The 17391-nt window shown below is 40.8% G+C and overlaps 2 protein-coding genes across 2 annotated transcripts; both read right to left on the minus strand.

The window, feature by feature from the left end:
- Window positions 1–10111: 10111 nt before the first annotated feature.
- On the minus strand, window positions 10112–12829 carry LOC141906247 (uncharacterized). The gene has a single exon (XM_074795492.1). It carries the CDS (start codon window positions 12827–12829, stop codon window positions 10112–10114), a length of 2718 nt encoding a protein of 905 aa, XP_074651593.1.
- A 133-nt stretch (window positions 12830–12962) lies between these two features.
- LOC141906248 (uncharacterized) lies at window positions 12963–15561 on the minus strand. Its single transcript, XM_074795494.1, has 4 exons — window positions 15394–15561; window positions 13567–15286; window positions 13122–13485; window positions 12963–13041 (listed from the first exon to the last, which is right to left on the minus strand). Exons 1-4 carry the CDS (start codon window positions 15559–15561, stop codon window positions 12963–12965), a joined length of 2331 nt encoding a protein of 776 aa, XP_074651595.1.
- Window positions 15562–17391: the final 1830 nt, after the last annotated feature.

Below are 17391 nucleotides of genomic sequence, written 5' to 3' on the forward strand. Positions count from 1 at the left end.
GAGTTTATCAGAATCAAGGAGTTTCACCGCCTGTTATTTGGAATCTCATTTCATGACAGCTAGTGCTGATTCTTTATTCTCTTTGATTACTGCATGATGTTATCATTCTGAAATTAAAATACATATCACACTTACAATTAAACCCGGATTGACTTTACAATTAATGGTTCAGAATCCATTTTTCAAACTTACCTTGAGGCATTGCAATCTATTCTTTTCATGTCGAGCTAATTTGATACGCATTACTTCAATTTCTTAAAACATCCAACGAGTTGTGACTCACAAAATCATCACTAAAAGTAAAACGCACACAATAATCTACAATAGATAATCAATATAGTGTTTGTGAAATAGCACTCACATTCAATGTTCACATTTTTACGAAGTAAGTAGGTGAAGTTACCTTGTTGATGTCATTATTTTTACTGGATCAACTGATGTCCAATGTCACATTAAGAACAATCAATCAATCGCCTCGAGTGAACAAACAAGTAGCCTCTGCTGCAAGGTTCAGTATGTCAGTAGTGGTATAGTAGTATTGTATGTATATTGCTGTTTCCATCCACTACAGTCCAAATTGCTGTTTGACGACCGGTAGGTTTTGACGGCGCTGTCACGCAGCCATCCTGAATTGAATACCGATATTTTCGGTACCACACGCTAAACAAAAGCCTGCAGAAGCGTTACCCGGCAGTTTTAATGGAATTTCTTTCTTCATTGGTATAAAAAATGACTTTAAAGAGGTCCATGGAACGTAAATCGAGACACAGTGTAGGGAAATGTTACATTGTTCACGTGATGAAATACTGAAATCTGATTGGATCCGTAAAATCCGCGGAAGATGGCGGACGGCAAAACCTAGACTGGTTGCCGGTCTCTACCTTCAGTTAGAGACCGGTTGATCCCATCCTCCATTTTACATTTTCGATGCATGTCAAACATGTCAGTATCGAGTTACTTCCGGGTTAAAATGGCGTCTCATCGAAACTAAGAGTAATATCAAAATCGCACTGGAATGATTGATTACAGTAAATCAGCTGATAATCTATGAATCATAAATGTAATCAGCAAACAAACGGAAATTTAAAGACCGAAGAAAAGGCATTAATTGCAGTGAGTATCGAATTAATCCGCTGATATTACTCGGAATTCAAATAGCCACTAATGAATTGATACTTATTGTTGCGGCAAATGCGCCCTCTATGTATCGTTGTGGGTGATTTCGTGTGTTTTGGACGGGTTTTGTTGGAAATTAGTACGACCTAAGATTGCCGAGAAGATTAATTTTGAAACCGTCTTCTTAGAATCTAGTTAAAGCTTGTTATTATAAAAAAGTTAAGATGTCAAACAATTCGGTGAGTTTTAATTGCTTCATCTATATTTTTGATGACCTTGTATTTATCTAAGGTGTGTATTAGGGTTTTTTTGTACATCCTCGTGGCTACTAAGCCGCCGCCATCTTGAATAATATTTCCGAAGGTTCGTTTTTGGTTTTTTTTAACAGGCTTGGAAAGACAGCTATCTCAATTATTGTATATGATTAATATTGTACTTTAAACTAAAACTCGTACATTGTTCTACTGTCGTCTCCACAGCTCTCTGGGCGTAGTGTTTAAATTATGGAATTTGTCTTACAATGTTTCTTAAGATATTGTTCTCAAAATAGCATTATTTTGTATTTTTCAGTCAATCGTTTTATTAGTAAATAAACGCATTAATGAACGTTTGTCAATATAATGAAGAAGTTTGGTTCAATTGATCTATCTCGACATAATTGACGAATTTGGCTACAAAGTGAAAGTAAAGAAAAGAAACCAGTGAAAGATAAGATGCAGTCATTCGGTCTAGAAGTACTTGCGGAAGCAGCACAAATGAGATAAGAGATAATAGATAAGCCAGAAGAAGCCCTCAGCTTAAGAAGTGGAGCCTCATCATGTCACTCCTCGTCGTCTGCTTCCCTGAAAATGCGTATGCAGCTCGCAGCAAAGGCGGCGAGACATGAAACAGAGTTAAAATTCCTACGTTTTGAATCTGAAAAGAAATTTAAGAAACTCAAAGAAGAAGAGGAAATACGGCAGATGACGTTACGTAAGGAGCTTGCCTGTGCACAAGCCGAACTGAACGCCATAGAAACTATCGTATCAGAGGGTCATCGTAGCCAGGCAAGATCGATCAAAAGCAGCGAGAAGGTACAGCAATGGCTTACATCGGACCATCAGCTGTTCGACTCATTAGAAAGGGAAGATAAGGCACTAGTAAAAACTCCTCTAGAGCCCCAGAGAGTAGAATTAAGAACTTTAGAACATACGAAAGACACACTCAGTAACTGTCAGAACTATCGATCTTACGACGATCAAGTGCCTGATACAAGTCTGGAAAATGTCGTTAATTCGAAATTAACGCATACAGCGCCTACGTTCACTCCGTTTGTAGATGACAGCCGTATAGAAAATATTAGCAATAATATCATCCCCGCCAAACAGATTACTCCAGTAGCCATTACCTCCGAATTAAGTTCTGTTGTGCGGTATTTGAATCGACCCAACTCCGAAATAGCGAAGTTTGGAGGCGATCCGACCCAGTACAGGAAGGTCATCAGACAGTTTAACAGTAGGATCGTCAGCAATACGGAAGAACCAAAAGAACTGATAGGATTCCTGGAACAGTACACTACAGGGGAACCGAACAAGATCGTTTCAGGATTCGCTCAGCTGGACGCGGTTCAAGGGTATAATGCTGCTATGACCGAATTGGAAGAAAGATACGGTGATGCCGAAGTAATCGCGACGGCGTACGTAAACAAGGCATTAAAGTGGCCACCATTTAAAGCCGATAACCCAAAATCACTCGACGACTACTCCTTATTCCTAATGGAGTGTAATAACGCTATCAAGGCCAACGCTAATGGCATCCGGCTACTCGAATTTCCAGAGAATATGAAACGTCTGGTTGGGAAGTTATCGTTCCATCTCCATGATAGATGGCGAAACATAGTACTTACCAACAAGGAGAGGTCGCGACCTTCAACATTTGAGACACTGGTAGATTTTGTTAAAAGAGAGGCTAAGAAAGCTATTGATCCTGTCTATGGTCGCGCTGCTCTCTCCCATATAGTACCAAGCTCGAGCGTGGACAAGAATAGACTCAGGAGACCGACGACTTTCCCAGCGGCCAGCACTCAGACATCCTCAGATCAGAAGAAGAGAACCTGTTCCTTGTGTCAAAAACCAGGACATCAGATAGGATCCTGTTTTAAATTTGCAGACAAACCGCTAAATGAGAAGAGAGAGATTTTTCAAGCCAAAGGACTTTGTTTTGGTTGCGGTCAATCTGGCCACATTGCTGCCAAATGCACCGACCGGATGAAATGTGCCAAATGTGGAAAACAACATCTAACTTCATTCCACAGCGAGACGCCAAGCATACCAAAGGAACCAAAAGAACCTCCGCCGAAGCTGAATGAAGACGAACCACCAAAGTGGAGCAACTATCTCCGTCGATACAGAAAACATACACGGTACCATGGCAATCATTCCAGTTCGTCTCCGGCTTAAAGGTGGTATCAAAGAAATAGAAACCTATTGCTTCCTAGATCCAGGTAGCTCGATATCGTTTTGTCGAACCGACCTCGTAGAAGAACTAGGAGCTAGTAAGAAACCTCAACGTCTAAACATTGGAACTGCTAATCATCCTGATGGTAAACCAGTAAAGACTAACAAAGTAAACCAGTAAACCGAACATGGAACACTGAAGAGTCGGATTTGAAATTCATAGAGTCCAGGTTAAAAGAAACATTTAACTTCGATTTTCCGGAGAAAAGAATAAATGATAAAAGGGAGTGGTCACATGAAGACCAGGAATTCATGAATACAATTCAGAAACGCATCACATTTAGAGACGGACACTATGAGATCCCACTGCCGCTTAAAAGCAACGTAAAGCTCCCATGTAACAAGTCGCTGGCAGTATCATGTCTGAACAGTCTTAAAAGAAAATTACTTAATGACGAAAAACTATGTAACGAATACAATGAATTCATGAATAAAATAATCGAGAAAGGATTTGCTGAAATCGTACCGGCTGATGAGATGGAGAACGAGAACTCTTGGTACTTGCCACACCACGCCGTTCGCCACCCGAGGAAACAGAAATTACGTGTTGTCTTCAATGGAGCGGCTAAGTACCAAGGCGTGTGTCTAAACGATGCGCTAATGCAGGGACCAGACCTGACGAACAATTTAATCGGCGTCTTACTACGATTCCGACAGTGGCCCGTGGCAGTGTCTGCAGATATAGAGTCAATGTTTTATCAGGTGCGGGTTCCAAAGGAAGATTCGAATTTGTTAAGATTCCTGTGGTGGAAAGACGGAAGATTAGATACAGAACCTATATGCTACCGAATGGTCGTCCACATATTTGGAAGTGTTTCTTCCCCCACATGCGCTAACTTGGCCTTAAGGGCTACAGCAGAAAATCCCGACGATCATTACGATACTGAATCTCGTCAGACCATCCTCAAGTCGTTCTATGTAGATGACTGTATCAAATCCTTTAAGTCTGACCAGAGAGCAACAGAAGTACTCAGCGATACTAAGGAGATTTGCGCTGACGGTGGATTTCGGTTACACAAGATCCTAAGCAACAGTCGGGATGTGATGGAATCCTTCTCCAGTGAGGAATGGCATAAAGTAGATCTAGACCTAGAACAACAACTGCCCACCGAACGTGCTTTGGGCGTGTCTTGGGACCTAGAAACGGACAATTTAACGTTCCAGATCTCAATAGATAATAACAAGCCTATCACACGAAGAGGCATATTGTCAACAGTCAGCGCTGTCTATGACCCGCTAGGACTAGCCAGCCCGCCAAGATATTGATACTTGCCTGCCAAGATATTGCTGCAAGAACTGAGCAACCATGGTTGGGATGAAGAGGTCAGCGAAGCACAAAGAATCAGATTCACAACCTGGTTAGAGAATCTCGCTACTCTAGAAGAAATAAAGGTGCCTAGATCCCTCACAACTAGCTGTGAAAATTCGACAAAACACGAACTGCACTATTTTTCGGATGCCAGTGAGAGTGGCTATGGTGTGGTATGTTATTTAAGATCAGTAGCCATCAGCGGTGAAACAAACTGTACATTTATGATGTCGAAATCGAGAGTATCACCTTTAAAAAAGATCACGATTCCGCGCCTAGAACTTACGGCAGCTGCGATTGCAGTTCGAATGAACACAGCGATTCAAAAGGAAATCGAGTTAGAGATCAGCGATGTTAAGTACTGGACAGACAGCAAAACTGTATTGAAATACATATGTAACGACACAGCCAGATACCAGACATTCGTAGCCAATCGAGTGAACACGATCAGAGAAGGCAGTAATAAAGAACAATGGAGATACGTTCCATCTTCACTGAATCCGGCAGACTTGGCCTCCCGTGGCGTCAGTCCAGGAAATACTAGTTTATCAGAGAGATGGTTCAGCGGTCCAGCATACCTGTACCAGGCTGAGACCAGTAGATTCGATAGATAGATCCACTTGTGACGACGACGTCGAAATAAAGAAAACCAACATGGTGGGATCAACTATTAGCAAAGATGAACCAGTCCACCCTATAGAGCGGTTAGCCGGACATTATTCATGTTGGTGGAAGCTTAAACGAGCTGTGGCTTGGTTGATCCAGTGTAAAAGGGCGACTTCGCAACAAAGTTCTTGGCTCCGATAGGCCTTCTGGCGTAAAAATGTATCTTACACCGACCATGTTGGACGAAGCGGAGGAAAATATCGTGAAGTATGTTCAGAAATCTAGCTTAGGAACGGATGTCACAAACCTGTCCAGTGAGCTTAGTCGTGTTACAAAAAGAAGTCCGTTGCACAATCTGGATCCTTATATGAAAGATGATATTATTCGTGTTGGTGGGCGACTTAGCCGTGCATCCATTCCTTACCAGGAAAAGCACCAGATTGTCCTCCCTAAGTACCACCGCGTATCTAGTTTGATTATTGAAGATGCTCATAAAGCCACAGGTCATATGGGTAAAAACGCTATCTTAGCGTACATCAGAAAGAAATTTTGGATTATTCATGCGGGAGGTATGATCAAGTCAATTACGTCTAAATGCGTTGCATGTAGAAAATACAACGGAAAGAAGGCTAACCAGAAGATGGCTGACGTGCCAATCGATCGGCTCGCATTCGATCAGCCTCCATTTACGAACACGGGGATTGACTATTTCGGTCCGATCGACATTAAAAGGGGTCGAAGTAGTGTCAAACGATATGGAGTCGTGTTTACATGCATGACCTGCAGAGCTATACATCTCGAGTCTGCGTCTTCTCTCGAGACGGACGCATGTATAAACGCGATAAGAAGATTTATAGCTCGCAGAGGTGCGGTTAAGCGAATTCGATCCGACAACGGCACAAATTTGGTCGGCGCTAAATCCGAAATGAAACGTGCGTTAGACGACCTCGATCAAGAAAAACTTACTCGGTTTTGTTCAAAGAATAGTGTAGAATGGGTTTTTAATCCCCCGCTCGCGTCTCACTTCGGAGGCATTTGGGAGCGAATGATTAGAGCGGTGAGAAAGATCCTGTTTCACCTGCTACGCGATCAATCGGAAAGTGTGGACGACGAGTTGCTGAATACCGTTCTCTGCGAAGCGGAGATGATTTTGAACAATCGCCCCCTGTACGAGCTGGAGAGTGGCAACCCGAATGATCCCCAGCCACTGACTCCCAACCATTTGTTGTTAGTGCAGTCGAAATCGGATTTTCCTGTTGGAACATTTAAGAGAGAAGACAGGTATTCCGTACGTAGGTGGCGTCAAGTACAGTATTTGGCCCAGATGTTCTGGAAAAGGTGGGCAGAAGAGTACATGCATACTCTCCAAGTTCGGTCTAAGTGGAATCGATCCCGCCGAAACGTAACCGTGGGTGACGTAGTGCTCATAGTGGACACTGGGCAACGGAGTTCGTGGGTAGCCGGTCGCGTAACAAGTGTCGAATGCGATCGTAAAGGATTCGTACGAGCCGCCTCCATTAAAACCCAAACCAGCAATTTCCGTCGACCCGTAGATACATTGTGTGTTTTGGTCGAGGCTGCGGTAAAATAATCCTTCTAACCTGACAATCTAATGATCCAGTAACGTTTTATTATATAAGTAGACATATAATTAGCACCGGTTTTAAATAGCTCATATATTGACTTTATTGAGAGCTATCAAGTTAGTGATTATTAGATTAGAACTCTGTATTGTGACCTGTTATCAGATTTATTATTCTAACATGTGCACTCAGCACATAGTAGTTTTTAGTTAGTTCGAGTTAGGTATATATCCTAAAATTCTGTCGAAGTAATTATTTGTCTAGAGACTCCTTTTATAGAATACTTTTGAGAGTTTTATAGAATACTTTTGAGAGTTATGTAGGCTCATCATAATTAATGTGCTAATGCTTATGGTAATTAAGGCTATGGTGTAATTTTGTATTAAGATACTTCTTATCTATGAACGTTAACTTTTATAGCTAAAGCCGTTTGGCTTAAATTTTTTTTTCTCAATGTATATAGTTTAAGTTTAAGTGTACTATTACACATTCTGTACTAGACGCATTTACCTATTGTTTGTTTGTCATAGGTGATTTCCTATTGGAGGGGTGGTATGTTGCGGCAAATGCGCCCTCTATGTATCTTTGTGGGTAATTTCGTGTGTTTTGGACGGGTTTTGTTGGAAATTAGTACGACCTAAGATGGCCGAGAAGATTAATTTTGAAACCGTCTTCTTAGAATCTAGTTAAAGCTTGTTATTATAAAAAAGTTAAGATGTCAAACAATTCGGTGAGTTTTAATTGCTTTATCACTACATAGAGAAATTATTCATCTATATTTCTGATGACCTTGTATTTATCTAAGGTGTGTATTAGGGTTTTTTTGTACATCCTCGTGGCTACTAAGCCGCCGCCATCTTGAATAATATTTCCGAAGGTTCGTTTTTGGTTATTTTTAACAGGCTTGGAAAGACAATTATCTCAATTATTGTATATGATTAATATTGTACTTTAAACTAAAACTCGTACATTGTTCTACTGTCGTCTCCACAGCTCTCTGGGCGTAGTGTTTAAAATTATGGAATTTGTCTTACAATGTTTCTTAAGATATTGTTCTCAAAATAGCATTATTTTGTATTTTTCAGTCAATCGTTTTATTAGTAAATAAACGCATTAATGAACGTTTGTCAATATAAAGAAGAAGTTTGGGTCAATTGATCTATCTCGACACTTATTAATTTTGTAGGTAAGAAAAAGGGATCAGCTGTGATAGACATTCTGAGGGAACTTGGCTGAAGGGTGACATGGTTTCTTTGTCAACCATATGTAAAATATTCACTCTGATGATGTGAAAATGACTAAAGTCTGAATAAAGTTTACAATAGTTGAACTCCTTGTCAGTTTTTTTTATATCGGATATTTGGATCCAACGCTGCATCTCTACATTTATTCCTTATGACACAGACAGCAAGTTGGGATAGACCAGTTATTCAGATCAACTGGATATTTGCAATATTTTCCTCTCCTCATGGACCATACATGATTTTTGCTAGAAATTGAGTATCAAATCCATCACGACAACCTCTTTTTTACTGGCAATTCTATATTTATTGTCCACTATCTAGTACAAAATCTTATTCAATATGCAGACTGCCTGATAAGACGGTGACATACGTATTTTGTGACAGCAAATTGTGTGTGACAACAGAATGACACTGATATCTCTAACTTAACTCGAATCACAAAGACCAAGTCTTGACCAGAAAGTAGGTCTCAATCCAATCTCAATTCCAATTGCATGCTCGCTCGTGTAGTAATCTCTTTGATTCGTGATTGAGGTTACTTTCTGAAATTAAACCGATATACATATACTAACAATTAAACCTGGATTGAGTTTTCAATTCATGTTTCATCCGTTTTTCAAACTTACCATGATGTAGATTGAGAGTCATCAATAAATCTAATAACCATAAGTCAGATATTCATAATGCGTTGTCTTTTCTTTATTCCGTTTTCAACGATTACTGTAAGATACAAAATAAGGAATACTAAATTTCAGGCATTTAAACCAGCAGGTGCTGCCACCTTTACTCACATGCCAGAGTAAGCTCTCACAGAAAATCATGATTTATGCCAATTTATAAGGCATAATAATAGAATTACAAATTTGCACATTAACAATACATCTCTAAGGCAATTGATAAGTCGAATGACAAAATGTAATATGCTTAATTCTCTCTAGAAATAATGCACCGAAACTTCACAACAATCCAAAATTGAACATGGCGCCGGGCGGAAGTTAAATCGCGTCCACGAGGAAACAATTAAAACCATTATTATGCACTTTATAGAGTAAATAGCACTTACACAAATAACTAAAACTATGCATTGACAATTAAACTAAAATAATAAAAAGCTTACCGAAACATTTGACCTTCTTAAGGAACTAAAATTGACTTCAACTACAGAACTGTTTCAGACTTGTTACATCATTGCGCATGCGCAAGTATCTCTCGGTCATGCTAATAACCGAAAAAAAATTTCTAAACTCCAGAACAACAGAGCGGGCGGGATTTGACCGTAACATACCAGCCCCTCAATAGGACGATAACCTATGACAATCCTTATAAACGGTCAAATACTTCCGTTACATAACATTCAAAATTTTACACAATATTCATGACTCAACTATGAACAAACATATAAGACTCCACTAAACTTTGTGAACATAAACTTTAACTGAAATATTACAACTGAAATATAATCAGCTTTCAATTAAGTCTACTGCTATGGATTACCTAACTCTCTAAACTTATAATGATTGTAATAAGATCAGTTACAAAGTACTGAAGTAATACTATAATTAACTAAACTTTATGCCTTAAACACAAGCAATTTGCTTTTAAAAATATACCATTTACTAAATTATATGAAATATTGATCAATAATGTTACTTAGATGCACCACTTTAGTGCCGTATTAGTTCACAACCAATATTAACGATTTTAACCACTTAAAGCTTTACACAGCATGACTTCTATATTTTAGAATTAACTAACTATTTACGACGAATCTACTTCCAAAAGTACACATAACTTATCAACCGGCCGTCTAAATTCACTGGCCGAGGTTTTACCTGTAGCAGCTCGGACCAAACCTTTTGAATCTAGCTCGACACAAGAGACGATACCACGAACCCACGAATTTCTAATACTTGAGTCTACGATTAACACAACGTCCCCTACAGCTACATTCTTTCTCGTGCGATTCCACGTGGACCGTATTTGTAACAATTTCATATATTCATCGGACCAACGTTTCCAGAATACTGAAGCCATATACTGAACTTGACGCCATCTTCGGTTTGCGTAAGAGTCTTTTCGGTCAAAAACTCCTATCGGTAGATCTGATTTTGGCTCCAGAAGTAACAAGTGGTTCGGAGTCAATGGCTTAGGGTCGTTAGGGTTATTACTCTCGAAGTCGTAGAGAGGACGATTGTTCACAATCATCTCCGATTCACATAAAATCGTATTTAACATCTCATCGTTCAGGCTTTTCGACTGATCACGCATCAGATGAAATAGAATTTTTCCCACAGTCCTTATCATCCGTTCCCATATGCCACCAAAGTGGCTAGCAAGGGGCGGATTGGAATCCCACTCAATGTCATGTTTGGCACAGAATTTAGAGATTTTTTCCTGGTCGAGAGTTGTTAACGCCTGCTTCAAGTCATTCTGCGCGCCAACTAAATTACTACCATTATCTGAGCCAATGTGTTTCACCGCGCCTCTTCTAGCTATAAACCTTCTTATAGCGTTCACACAGGAATCAGTTTCTAATGAATTGGCTGACTCGAGGTGAATTGCTCGGCTAGTCATGCACGTTAAAACCACTCCATACCTCTCCACCTTACTTCGACCGGACTTAATTTCTATAGGACCAAAGTAATCTATACCAGTGTTGGCGAAAGGTGGCTTATCGACAGCCAAACGCTCCTCCGGGACATCGGCCATTTTTTGTTTACCCGGTTTTCCATGATATTCTCGACACGACACACATTTATCAGTTATCGATTTTATCTTGCCGGTAGCGTGTGTGATCCAGAATCTTTTTCTAATATACGCCATAATTGAGTTCTTTCCAAGGTGACCTACGGCTCGATGAGCATCCTCTATAATGAGAACCGATACTCGCACTTGTTTTGGTAATATGATTTGATGCTTCTCGTCGAATGGTATTGATGCACGACTAATTCGTCCACCGACTCGGATCAAACCATCTTTTATGTACGGATCTAGTCTATACAACGGACTGTCTTTTGTAACATACGGATTTTTATGGTTTAGGGTTATCATTTCCTTTGGGAAACTATTCTTCTGAACATGTTGGATTATACGATTTTCGGCCTCGTTGAGCATCACCGGTGTGAGATATCGTTTATAACTATTAACAGTTCCTTTAACTTTATCTCGTAGTCTTCGTACGCACTGAATCCACCACGCGACGGATCTTTTGAACTTCTGCCAGCACGAAAAACGATCGGCTAACTTTTCGATAGGGTGTATTGGTTTTAATGTGGCTGAATTCACTACGATTACATTCCTTTTAACTTCTACATCGTCGTCCGGTAATGTTCTATCTGACGAATCTGTTGGCCAGTCGTCTACGTTTAAATTGAGGAAATCTGGCCCGCGAAACCAAAATTCATTTGCCACCGTCGACTTCGAAGGATTGATACCTCTTGATGCATAATCGGCCGGGTTCTCGCTTGTCCGAACGTATCTCCATTGATCAACTTGACTACCTTCTCGTATGATGTTAACCCGGTTCGCCACGAACGTTTGATAACGGGCGGAGTTATTAGCGATATATCGTAGCACGCTCATGCTGTCGGTCCAGAATACGATCTGATTTATCGTAATTTCAAGCTCGTTTAATATCGACTTGTTCATGCGGACGGCTAGTGACGCGGCTGTGAGCTCCAATCTAGGAATAGATATCTTTTTTAGTGGAGCAACTTTCGATTTTGACGTGATGATACGACATGTGGCGTTTTTATTCTTATCTAAGCACCTCAGATAGCATACTACTCCGCAACCAATCTCCCTAGCATCTGTGAAGTAGTGGAGCTCGTACTTAACTACCTCGACGTCTACTGGTTTTATGCAACGAGGAATACGTATACGTTCCAAACTAATTATTCCAGCCTTCCATGTTTCAAAGCTTTTTTGACTAACTTTTCCAATGTCCTCGTCCCATCCTAACTTTGCTTTACAGAGGACTTGTAACAGTATTTTGGCTGGTAAGACGAAGGGCGCTGCCAGCCCTAGAGGGTCGAATACACCGCTGACGACTGACAGGATTCCTCTCCGCGTTATAGGTTTATCTCTGTCCATACGGATGTTGAAGGTTAACTCGTCTGTCTCGGCATCCCAAACAACCCCCAATGCTCTTTCTGTGGGCAGATTCTCCATATCTAGACTGACGACACTAGATGCCCACTCTCTGCTATCGAAAGCTTTAATCACCTGACGACTATTACTAACTATCTTATGCAAGCGAAAGCCTCCTTCGTCGCAGGCTTCGACTGTTCCGCTAAATATAGATATTGCTTCATCGTCAGTATTATATGACCTCAAGTAGTCATCAACGTAAAACGATCGCATCACGGAGTCCTTTACAATTGTACCTGCAGATTCACGAGCCTGTTCGGCTGCCGTACGTAAGGGGAGGTTAGCGCAGCTAGGTGACGAGGTCGCACCAAACAAATGAACTACCATTCGGTAACAGACTGGTTCACTGTCAAGGTCGCCATTTTTCCACCAGAGAAAACGTAAGTAATCGCAATGCTCTTTTGGTACCCGCACCTGATGGAACATGGCTTCGATGTCGGCAGATACGGCCACTGGCTTCTCACGGAAACGTAACAGCACCCCGAAAAGGCTGTTCGTTAAATCTGGGCCCTGAAGTAAGGCGTCGTTTAGCGAAACCCCTAAATATGTTGCAGCGGCATCAAACACTGTTCTTAACTTATGTTTGGTGGGGTGATAAACGCCATGGTGTAACAAGTACCACTTTAACTGTTTATCTGTTTTTTCCACTTCATCGCTGGGAAAAATCTCTGCAAACCCACTTTCTATAACACCGTTCATGAACGTGACGTAATCTTTACGTAGTTTATCGTCATTAACTAATTTCTTCTTCAAGGATTTCAAACGTGATTCCGCTACGGACTTGTTGTTTGGGAGTTTGACGTCGCTCCGTAAAGGTAACGGGATCTCATAGTGACCATCGACTTTTCTTAAATTACTTTTACGATCGATGAACATTTTATCTTCTACAGACCACTGTTTTTCGTCATCGATTACACGTTCAGGAAAGTCTTGATTATATGTTTCTTTAATCTGACGTTCGAGTGTTTCCAGCTTCTGATCTTCTGACAACACGGTAGTACGAGACACCAACGTTGTTGAATTTACGATCATATGATTCTGTAAGACGTTTCATACTAGCCAACCTAGTCTGGTTTTGGTGGCGTGAGGACTGCCACTAGGTCCGGAGACAAAGTCTCGTGGACTGTACGCGTCTGGCACGTTACCCCCTAGGAGTAAACCTAAGGTGATGCCACTATGATCAGGCATATAAATTTCACTTAGGTGGGGCCATTGTCCAATGTCATCTTGATTGACGATATGACCAGCGGTAACCGGTATCTCCTCTATGGCGTACAAGGGCGGTAGTTGTACAACTTCAAAGTTTTCCTCATCTGACGCTCTGATTTCAAGGCCGAAAGCCTTTTCTGTTTTTAGGTCGCTACCCTGGGGCTGGCTCACGGTCCCTAGCTTTAATGTAACTGGCTTAGTACGGTTACAGATTTCATCTACTAAACTTTTACGGATAAAAGAGACTTCGCTTCCATTGTCCATAAAGGCATATGTGACGATTTCTTTTAAACCATTCTGAGCTCGTAGGCGTACTGGAACTACGGTCATCTTCGCCTTTGCGTCTAACGATTGCCGAAGTTGGTTCACTAGCGTGGCGCCTGTGACTGCTTTTTCAGTTTTTGTTGTCACAGTTTCAGTTTCTGTGGTCACGCCAGACTTCGAATTGGGTGATCGATGAATGACAGTTGGATGTCGTTTACCGCAGTCTTTTTCTTTACAAGTAGACCTTGCTTTGCATTCATTGGCCCGGTGGCCGCTTTTTGCGCAACCGAAGCACAACCAGTTTTTACGGAAATAATCTATTCTATCATCTAAGGGTTTGCGTTTCAGTTCAAAACAATTATCGAGAAAATGCCCTTCCTTGTTACAGAATACACAACGCGAGGTCGAATATTGATTTGATGTACTAGTAATGGTGGTGGCTGCTGCCACAAAAGTCTGTTTACTCTTATTAGATTTACTTGCTTTAGGATCTACAGAAGATAATGCAGTGCGTCCATAAATTGGGTCACAAGCTTTACGACTTTCTTTTCTAATAAAAGTAACGAGGTCGTCAAAGGCAACGCTTCGCCCTTTCTCTTTCAGGTTACAAACAACGTTACGCCATCTCTCTTGTAGACCATACGATAATTTATTTACTATTCGTTTAATATTGTCGGGATACTCTAACAGTTTTACACCTTTTAAATCGATAATTGCGTTTTGGCATTCCATAAGGAACATTCCGAGCTCGTCCAGCAATTTCGGATTGTCCTGCTTTACTATAGGCCATTCCAATGCCTTTTTAACGTAAGCGCTAGCTATTATCTCCTTGTCGCCATATCTTATTTCTAGTTCTTTCATGGCACTAGGAAAACCAACTGACGAGTCCAGCTGGCCGTAGCCAACTATGGCCTTATGAGCTTCACCGCCGGTATATTGCTCGAGATAGTTCATACATTCATCCTTGTCATCAGAGTTGGCGATTATTTTATGTTTAAACTGCCTAACGAACCGGTTATATTCTAAAGGATCACCGTCGAACCTTTTTAATTGCGATGTTGGCTTATTCAAATGTCTAACTATTGCCTGTGTATCCGTTAATTCAGGTGGGTCCTTTATGTGCACGTCGTTTTCTAACGGTAGAACGGGTACGAACGGCTGTGCACCGGGACTTAGATCAGAATCGATCCCTTTGTTAGATTTTAGCCAGTCTTCGACCTTGACCTCTGATAATAACTCGTTGTTGTTGTCGAGGACTACGCTTCCTGCTTCTGATTCCCGTTCTATATTTTCTATGGCGCTTAACTCAGCCTGACAACAAGCAAGTTCCTTTCTTTTTCCAGTTCTCTCATCTCTTCTTCAGTCTTAAGCTGCTGTAATTTCTTTTCGGACTCTAATTTCAAGAAACTTAGCTGTGCTGTGGCTCTAGCGGCTTTGGCGGCTGTTTCCAATCTTAGCAATTGACTCGATGCAGTTTTCTTTGACTGGGACGATGATCTGCTTGACGCTTTACTAGTATTAGCGACCGTGCGACGTTTCTCCATCATTTCGGCTGCCCGTAGGAAGGTGTTTACTGTGTCTTCCATCTTTATTCTTTCTGTTCTGGTACTGTTTCGTAATTATGTAGATTGAGAGTCATCAATAAATCTAATAACCATAAGTCAGATATTCATAATGCGTTGTCTTTTCTTTATTCCGTTTTCAACGATTACTGTAAGATACAAAATAAGGAATACTAAATTTCAGGCATTTAAACCAGCAGGAGCTGCCACCTTTACTCACATGCCAGATTAAGCTCTCACAGAAAATCATGATTTATGCCAATTTATAAGGCATAATAATAGAATTACAAATTTGCACATTAATAATACATCTCTAAGGCAATTGATAAGTCGAATGACAAAATGTAATATGCTTAATTCTCTCTAGAAATAATGCACCGAAACTTCACAACAATCCAAAATTGAACATGGCGCCGGGCGGAAGTTAAATCGCGTCCACGAGGAAACAATTAAAACCATTATTATGCACTTTATAGAGTAAATAGCACTTACACAAATAACTAAAACTATGCATTGACAATTAAACTAAAATAATAAAAAGCTTACCGAAACATTTTACCTTCTTAAGGAACTAAAATTGACTTCAACTACAGAACTGTTTCAGACTTGTTACATCATTGCGCATGCGCAAGTATCTCTCGGTCATGCTAATAAAGCGACAAAAAACGTCTAAACTCCAGAACAACAGAGCGGGCGGGATTTGACCGTAACACATGATACAACAACAATTCATTCTGTGCATGTTGAGCCCATTCAATTTAATACGTATAACTTCTCATTCTTGAGAAAACCTCAGTTGTATCTCAGAAAATCAACATCCGAACACACACAGTGACCTACGATAGACAATCAACAGAATATTTGTAAATAAGTATTCATTTACTGTTCACAAGTTTTAATAAAAGACATTGAAGTGAAGTAAGTGAAGTTACCTGTCGTAGGCTAATATTTTCACCATACTGATAGACTCCTAATATCTAGTGTCACATTCAGCATAACCAATCAATCATCTTAAGTGAACAAACAAATTGCCGGTGTCGTGGCCTCTGCTGCATGGCTAGGTTCAGTTCAGTAAGTCAGTCAGTAGAAATTGGTTATTCCATCTCAAGTTCGTCGGTGGTTGTCGATTGACGACCGTTCCTTTGAGCAGGGTAGATTTTGATGGTGCTCTAACGGAGACATACTGCCTTGTATGTCGATATCTTCGAGGCCACACGCAGTACAGGTTCTCGCAGAAGCGTTACCTGATAGTTTTGGTCGAGATTCTTTCTTCCATTGATGTAAAAACCGACTTTTAAGAGGTCCATGGAACGTAAATCGAGACACTATGGAGGCGGCCATGTTACATTGTTCACGTGATGAAATACTGAAATCTGATTGGATCCGTATATTCCGCGGAAGATGGCGGACGGGTTAAACCTGTCCTATTCTGACTGCGAATGCAGGTGGCGCTGAATTGGACAGGCGACCAGTCTAGGCAAAACCTGTCCCATATTGAATGGGACAGGTAACCAGTCTAACGCTGCAGCGTGTAGCGGAAATTCCCTTGTGATTGCGCCGAGAGCGCCAAATTCAAAATCAATTTCCTTTAATCGCCATAGAATAGAGATAGCGTCACGAAATAATCGCCACAGATAGCGTCATAATGTCATAATGTTATAACTACTTTATCAAACGTTAATCATCCGTCTTGTTCCTTTATGGCTGTTATATATCCGGGCCAAATTTCCAGTTTATGCTGCAGCACGAACTCGCGTCCGGTCGAGTTGTGTTCGGTTAAGGATTTCACCCAGACTATGTTCTTACCGAGTTTTAAACTATCCGGGGAATCACTTTTCCGCAGTTGTTAAACCG

Source organism: Tubulanus polymorphus, chromosome 5 (assembly GCF_964204645.1).
Source record: "Tubulanus polymorphus chromosome 5, tnTubPoly1.2, whole genome shotgun sequence".
In the NCBI taxonomy this organism is placed as follows: domain Eukaryota; kingdom Metazoa; phylum Nemertea; class Palaeonemertea; order Tubulaniformes; family Tubulanidae; genus Tubulanus; species Tubulanus polymorphus.

What these genes read in the sequence shown, in the direction of transcription:
- LOC141906247 (XM_074795492.1), bottom strand. Translation starts at nt 12,829, where the DNA reads ATGGTAGTTCATTTGTTTGGTGCGACCTCGTCACCTAGCTGCGCTAAC.
- LOC141906248 (XM_074795494.1), bottom strand. Translation starts at nt 15,561, where the DNA reads ATGGAAGACACAGTAAACACCTTCCTACGGGCAGCCGAAATGATGGAG. An exon ending in CCAAAGCCGCTAGAGCCACA is followed by an intron (nt 15,287 to 15,393) that starts GCACAGCTAAGT and finishes GCTTGTTGTCAG; the next exon opens with GCTGAGTTAAGCGCCATAGA. An exon ending in ACAGATAAACAGTTAAAGTG is followed by an intron (nt 13,042 to 13,121) that starts GTACTTGTTACA and finishes CAACATATTTAG; the next exon opens with GGGTTTCGCTAAACGACGCC.